Source organism: Glandiceps talaboti, chromosome 11 (genome assembly GCF_964340395.1).
Source record: "Glandiceps talaboti chromosome 11, keGlaTala1.1, whole genome shotgun sequence".
NCBI classification, from domain to species: Eukaryota; Metazoa; Hemichordata; class Enteropneusta; family Spengelidae; genus Glandiceps; species Glandiceps talaboti.
This window is the reverse complement of record NC_135559.1, coordinates 18247767-18256049: the sequence shown is the minus strand read 5'-3', so window position 1 is coordinate 18256049 and position 8283 is coordinate 18247767. Positions and strand designations below refer to the sequence as shown.

General features: G+C 35.6%; 1 protein-coding gene across 1 annotated transcript in view; it reads left to right on the top strand.

Moving 5' to 3' along the window:
• The window catches only part of LOC144442427 (organic cation transporter protein-like), a 10685-nt gene extending 4017 nt beyond the window's left edge, over positions 1-6668 (top strand). Inside the window, exons 3-10 of the mRNA XM_078131773.1 lie at positions 240-394; positions 1324-1495; positions 2415-2583; positions 3252-3328; positions 4192-4400; positions 5029-5137; positions 5677-5886; positions 6478-6668. Of these exons, the coding sequence (XP_077987899.1) occupies positions 240-394; positions 1324-1495; positions 2415-2583; positions 3252-3328; positions 4192-4400; positions 5029-5137; positions 5677-5886; positions 6478-6646 (1270 nt within the window). The 3' untranslated portion in view covers positions 6647-6668. The remainder of the gene's footprint in view (positions 1-239; positions 395-1323; positions 1496-2414; positions 2584-3251; positions 3329-4191; positions 4401-5028; positions 5138-5676; positions 5887-6477) is intronic.
• The last annotated feature ends 1615 nt before the right edge of the window (positions 6669-8283 follow it).

Below are 8283 nucleotides of genomic sequence, written 5' to 3'. Positions count from 1 at the left end.
TCCGTAGATCCATCCATCCATCCAACCAACCAACCAACCAACCAACCATCCATCCATCCATCCATCCATCCATCCATCCATCCATCCATCCACCCATCCATCGATCTATCCGTAGATCCATCCATCCATCCAACCAACCAACCATCCATCCATCCATCCATCCATCCAACCATCCATCCATCCATCCATCCATCCATCCATCCATCCATGTTGATAAATTTCTCCTGATTCTTTTTTAGCTTTGGGAGGAAACCAGTTTACATCATCACTTTGATCATCTCTGTTGCCATAGCAATTGCAACATCTTTTGCACAAAGTTACACGATGTTTATCATCGGACAATTTTGTCTCGGGGCCTTTCCACATGCTTACTTTGTTACTAGCCAAGTTATAAGTAAGTTTAACGTTTCTCTCACTTTCTTAATTTCAAGTTGTGTATTGGTATTACAGCTAAAATGATGTGGGTTTGGTGTTTCACTCACGGGTATTACAGCTAAAATGACGTTGGTTTGATGTTTCACTCATGGGACATTACGCTTTTGACACAGAGCAAGACATATTTCAACTCTAGACTGACAATAGAGAGACACAATAAACACAGCAGGATCCTTTGCCCAATCACATTGAACACTGATAAGCATTGCTATTCTTTCACAGAGCAGTAGAAACAGGCTTCCAATGAAAACATTAGACATGAACATGCTGATTTTAATGTCTGTAATTATTTATTTTCTAACTGATAATCAACATTTCAACTTGACTACTTGTACATCCCCACTGTGCATGGCACCTATAGAACTGTTTCTTTTGAATTAGAAGTTGTCTGAGTGTGTGTAAAAATGTCATGTCACATGCGTGAAACACTGAGCAACATCATGTTAGCTTTAATAGACTGTTTAAGATATAGGGATATTATTCCTCAATATTTTTCTTCGTTCAGATGAGGAAAATATGAGTGACCTAAGGGGCCTTGTCACTACTCGTCTAGGTACTCGTAGTGACAAACCCGTACCCTTAGGTCATGAGTATTATACTGGTGAATGAAGAAAAATATTGGGAAATAATATAATTATTCTTCCTAAAGTGTAATTTATTAAAGATTGGAAAAATAATATCGATTTGGATTTTTCATATTGAGTTGTCATCAAATATCACTGATTTATACCCATGAGTCAGTTCGCCTTTTTATTTGAATGCATATACATTTATAAACATATATATCAGAAAACTTTGATCCCTGGTTTGCTTTACATGTATGTGTTTTTGGATTGCATATAATTTATATTCACGTCGCTGTTTTCTTTCTAACTTCCAACTTCCAAGTAATGGAAATGGTTGGTATCGACTATCGAACAATGTGTGGTACTTTGCCCCATCTTGGATTCAGTGTTTTCTACATGTTGCTAGGAGCTATTGCGTTGCTATGTGGCGGAGATTGGCGAATGATTCACCTTGTCTGTGGCTGTATATGGGTATTGTTCCTGCCTTCTATTTTGTAAGTCTAAATTATTTGTAGTTTCAATTAACTAAATGTATGCCTCTTTATAGCGTCTCAAGTTATTACTACTATAGACAGGTGATAGCGATGCCTCTATTGTGTCGATATTCCCGTCGTGTACTCAAGATAGTGTAAACATTAGAAGTATTATACTGTACAGTACTGTACTGTACTGTACTGTACTGTACTGTACTGTACTGTACTGTACTGTACTGCACTGTGATGTGATGTGGTGTACTGTACTGTACTATGATGTGATGTGATGTGATGAGCTGTGCTGTGTTGTGTTGTGCTGTGCTGTTTTGTGTTGTGTTGTGTTGTGTTGTGTTGTGTTGTGTTGTGCTGTACTATGCTGTACACTGAAAGATCACGACAGTCATCAGCAACCTACTGCGAGTAAATAAGTCTATTCAATATATTATTTCATCATGTCGCAACAGCTACGATGTTTCTAGTTTGTGTCTGCCTTTAATAGTTAGCAGAAAGCTCGATTTCCGCTGTTGTAGTTTCCCGACTTCTCTTGTGCGTGATCAAGCTGTGCCAATTTCCTTCGAACTCAGCGAAGATTCCCTGGTTTTCTCTGTGTTTTAAGTGCCTGTGTCAATTTCATTGAGATCTTGAGCAAAGGCCGCTTCGTTTTGCATATATGCACCTTTGTACCAAGCTGTGATACTGTAATATGGCTGACAAAGTGATAACAATGGGAAGAACTCCCATTATAAATGTTAAAAGCGGAGAATATGTGATTATTGCTAAAATGTCATCATCTATTATACATCGTGTATCTTAGTCTGTAACTTAGCAATGGTAAGGAACGCGATGCTGGGGCGCCCTCACACATCGGTCAAGGGACACTACGCCGTATTCTTATCATATTTTATCAATTCAATTAGTCTCTTTTTTCGTGTTTTGTCAGTGTTTTCACCGAGACCCCGATGTGGTTGATGCAGAAACACAAGTATGACAAATGTACGAAAGTCCTCAAGCGTTTTGCCAAGTACAACAAGACCACTTTTCCGGACGATTATTTCGAAGAGGAAAAGAAACTGCACCTAAAAGGGAAAAACGAAGTCGACGTTCCCAAGGTTTGATTTACAAATGAAAACAACTCAAACTTGTAACTCAATAAATTGCAAAAGATTAACACATAATGGTGTAAAAAGTTTGTTATTGTACGTACAATCACAAACTTTTTACACATCTTTTACCGTTTGCAAAGTATTGAGTTTCAAACGCAGACTTTCTCAATGTTGTGTTACATTTTTGATATATGTATATATATATATATATATATATATATATATATATATATATATATATATATATATATATATATATATACATATATCAAAAATGAATACCCATACATACACACACACACACACACACACACACACATATATATATATATATATATATATATATATATATATATATATATATATATATATATATATATATATATATATATCCAAAACGAATACCCAATCGTCATCCATATGGCTACTATAAATGCAAGGCGCATGCAAAGGTCAATACATGAATTCAATACGTGTATGTTCGTTCCAAATAACGGCCCACAAGCACAGTTTTTCATGTAGAACTTATTATGGTTGCATTTGTTTATCTGACAGAGAACATTGGCAGTGTAGAAGTCTATATTGTGCACAACTTTTAATTGTCAATTTCATGTCAACGTGAAAAACGCCACAAGTATACACAAAATACAGTTAATCTTCACTATTCTTTACAGGAACGAGAACACACACTAGTGGACCTTTTTAAAAGTCCGAGGTTGCGACTTAGGACATTGGTTATGTGTTTTAACTGGTAAGTTAGTTCGGTTGAAATTCCTTCATTTCTACGTTGACATCAAACCTTTAGTCTATTGGTAAGGTGTGACAAATACATCTACAATTAGGTAAAAAATAGCATGTTTCCGATACCTCAACCAACCCTAGTTTAAGCCGCCGACCCCAAACATTTAAAAAAAAACACATTTAAAACAAAAAGATAAGAAATCTTTGTCTTTTTTTGACCTAGCACGTGTACGTCTGTTTTCTTTCCCTAGTGATGCCCCGGCATACATATTTCATTAATTAAACTATCACAAATGGGGTATTCTGATGACTTTTGTTTGTTTTTGGGTCAAAGGAATATTTTTCAAATAAAAACATTTAAAACGATGCAATAAAATAAGATAAAATCCCGACCTACCTACCTTATTCCGCCTTATTAAACCATTACAAGCAACCGAGTTTATTGCAGAAACATAACTTCAAATTTGCACGGCGTGAATGTTGACAAGAATAGCGCCCTCTATCAATGATTGGGATGTGGTATTGTTAAATCTGCACGAGCTTCATTGTTGTTCATTGGTATAAAAAGACATTGTATTTGATTATTAGTGTAGTTGCACAAGTTGCAGTGTTGATTGAAAGCTAGATTTTGAATCAGTCGCCATGTTTAAACTGTACTATTTGTAACTGGCGTATCAGTTTTCGATACAACCACAAAATATTCACTGAAGATTGTTAAAATACCAATAATTAGACATTGTACATGTTAACCAGTGATCGATATTATACATACGCGCGGCTATGCAGAAAATTGTTGAAATCGTGACACCCATTTCAAATTCTTATTTTCTAAGTAGTCTTGTTTGTTGATATATTGCCTCTCTTTCATCTCAGGTTTTCGTGTAGTTTCGTATACTACGGTATTTCTCTGAACACAGACCAACTGGGTGAAAACCCATACACAACGTTCATCTTGGCTGGTTTCGTAGAAGTTCCTGGTTGCTTGATGGCATGGTGGTTGATGAATGCTATTGGTCGACGTTGGTCACTGTGCGGTTTCTCAGTTATCGGAGGATTAGCTCTCATTCTAAGTGTACCACCAGGTATGTCAAAGTTTACTTACAGAATTCAAAAAGATGTATTACTAAGTTGTTGCGATGACCATGAAATGAATAGTTTCATATTCGTACAAATTTTTGCCCTTTGTGTCCTGAACATGTATGAATCATATTTTAAACGAAATACCATACTTTGCTTTTTAAAGTGTGGATTTTCAATCCCGGGTCAGTTATGCTAGTACTAGAAAATAACACGTGCTTTGCACGTGGTATAGACACAATGCACGAAGGATATACACAATGCACGTTAGGTAAAGCGTGTGTTGCAGTTTCTCTAGCTGTAATATATAAATATGTAATTGTTTCGTTAGTTTCGATTTTTTTCGTTCCATGGCTTTAAACATAAAAATAACGCTACAATTCCAGTTGTACGGACTCAAATAGACGGAGCGATGCAGATCTGCATAACAACAGTTGGGCAAATTTTATGCTAATTTACCCCTCATCTAGCAAAATTTGTTGACATTTCTGTTTTGACAATTCATGTTCTAGAGTTGAAGGTTACGATGCCAAAACATCTCACTGAGAAATTCAAGGTCAATTTTCAAGCATTTTTTAAATTTACATTTCAAGATTTCATTTTCATAATGTAATATTTCCCAAACGATTTCAGAAATTCCTGAACTAGCCGTGGCCATAGCTCTAGTAGCCAAACTATGTATTGCAGCAGTGTTCACTATAGTCTATGTTTACGGAATTGAGATCTTCCCTACAGTCGTCAGGTAGGTTTCACGTCAACAACAACAACAACAACAACAACAACAACACCAACACCACCACCACCACCACCAACAACAACAACAACAACAACAACAACAACAACAACAACAACAAACGATTCTCATTCATTCTGGCAATATTTTATGTAATCAGAGTTTTGGGTGTTACTATATTTGTCTACGTGAAGTGTGCTATATTTCCCACCCAAAATGGTTGATATGCACCATGCAGAAGATTGATTACTAAATTGTTCCGACATTTCATAGTGCAACAATACCCTCATGGAACTCTCCTGTATAGAATTTATCTCAGACTAAAGTGGTCTGATAATATAGATTTAATTGTAGCGTCTATACCCACGTTGTTACATGTCAACTTCTATGTTAAAATATCCAATTTGAACATGATTCGAACATATATATCAAATGAGAGAAAACAGTGAGAGTTTTGTGTGTTACTGCCCTAAATAAACTACAAGACACGTTCAACTTTGAAGGGTCAAGAAAGGTATAGCATTTCTACTATAATTCTATATTGACAGAAATGCAGGTATGGGTGTATCGTCTATGTCAGCTCGTGTTGGTAGCATCATATCACCATATGTGGTGTTATTGGATGTTTACTGGGCTCCGTTACCATTTGTTATAATGGGTGGTACATCAGTGATTGCCGGGTTGACAGCACTCTATCTACCAGAAACAAGAAATCGGAAATTACCAGAAACGATTGAGGAGGGTGAAACTTTTGGAACGTAAGTTAGACTGATGTAATCAATGACCAGAATTACATGAAATGTAAACATTCTTGTTAAAGTGTCACAACCAAAAGCTTTTTACTCAAGTGAAAATACTGACAAAAAATCATATAAATTATTCTAATATATTGTTAATGTCAATGCATGCTTTCTATGACATAACAATTTGTATTCTAGCATTATTAGAACTGTTGATTGCATAGTAGAGAGTACTTGTACATTTTTATACGTATAATAAATTACGTCATCAGATTGTTTATAAGTTCTAATACATAGTATCAGGTTTGAGTTCAGTTAATTGCAAGTGATGGTTATAAGTAATTCCATCAGTAAACAGAATACTTTGGGTACGTTTTAACATTATGCTGTACATCCCAAAATATATAAGCTCAGCTTGTGCCCCTTTAAAGTAGTTTCTGGCATTTTGATTGGTCCAGCATTTTGTCAAATAAAAGTTACATCAAGGTCAACTTCCTTAAATGCCATGAGATCTCTCCCATAGTAAATTATTAATTTGTATGAAAGCAAGACTATGATTATTTTTCATTAACGGACAAGAAATTGATGGTGTTTATGTGATTTCAACAGAAAACATTACAAGAAGACGGACGAAGAAAACCCAAAGATGAAATCCAAGAATGAAGAAAACGAACTGACATCTATTGAAAGAGGTGTGGATGACGCAAACCAGGCAAATGGTGGTACGGACGGTGATAAGTCTAACACAAATCAAGCATTTGAAGACGATTCCAAATAATAAAAATATACATTTAGTCATGATAATATTATCGGGAATAGTTTTTATAACTAATGAGAGATATTTCATGCCAATATTGAAGTGGCCATATGGATGCAAAATGCATTTATGTGTGATTTTTTTTTATTATTAATAAAACATATTTACTATGTTTTTCAATTGAAAAATAATGTGAAACGACAGTATCCGTGTTTTCATATTGTTTGTCCAGTTGATTTATTGTATATTTGTATAATATATAGTCTAGGTCCAGACTGGCCGTATTACGTACTCAATGTACTCCATTACTATCTCCAGTCGAGTCAAGGCAGTTGTTCTTGCACATATTGCTGTGCTCCTCCCAACCGTGTTCATATATACATGATGACGTCGTGGCGTCCCCACATGATTTTACTTTAAACAGATTGGACGGGGAGTCATGGTTGGACATTTGCATATATCAGTGCAGTCTGATGACTACAGCCTGTCAGTTTGTGATGGATTACTAATGACATGCGCCCTTGGCAATTCGCTCACTGCAGGGGGGGGGGGGCACCACAATTTAACACCTTTCGTAACTGCCTTGACTAGACTGGTGATAGTAATGGAGTACATTGAGTACGTAATACGGCCAGTCTGGATTGGAGATAGTAATGTAGTTAATTTAGTACGTAATACGGCCAGTCTGGACCTACAGTATATAGTATAGAGATTATTCTTAAATTGTTTGCCGAATTTTATTTTTAAACAACAGTATTGAACTTGAATTGGTAAATGTGAATGACAGAAAATATTGCGGCAATACTACATAATGTAAAATAGAAATGACGGTCGGTATATGTTTTGATGCATTGAAAGTTTTCACTTTTGTGTCTGCGTAGTCATTCAAGCTGAATCTGAATTTTTTTGGTCCATATATGGTGATTTAGTGATGATGATGATGTTGTTGTTGTTGTTGTTGTTGTTGTTGTTGTTGTTGTTGTTGTAGTAGTACAAGTATCATTTTTCATGTTGGGGACATATCGTAACAAAGTCTCCATTGCATCAACACCACTTCGTATCAGCGAACACAGTCTGTCTGTCTGTCTGTCTGTCTGTAATTTTCCTGCAAATGAACAATAAAAGAATGAGTTACGTAAGGTTCTCTTTCGATTTGTCTAATTTTTTTTGCATATGATGATGTATGTAATTATCACTGATGGTCTCATGGTTGATATTATCCATAAACAGTACAGAAACAGGTTGAAATCATGATATCATCGTTGAGGGCACTGATATTTGGGTTCGGAACCCCCCCCCCCAAAAAAACAAAACAAAACAAAAAAAAACAACAACAAACAAACAAAACAAACAAACCCAAAAAACCCCAAAAAACAAAACAAAACCCCCCAAAAACAATTTCATTTTATTTTTCGTATATCCAGGTACAGAAAATGAGTTTACAAACAGGTGATGCAATATTGTGCATGTACGATATTACAAGAAGGGAGTTATTGTACCTAGCAAAACATTTTTTTAAAAAACATGTGACAATGTGATATTGTAATGGTTTCGCTTAGATTGTAACTTGGTAAACATTTATAGAGATGTGAAACAGTGAACACAGTGAAGATTTATGAAAATGTTTTTGCATGCATTTTTGAGTAGTGGCCCTTCTG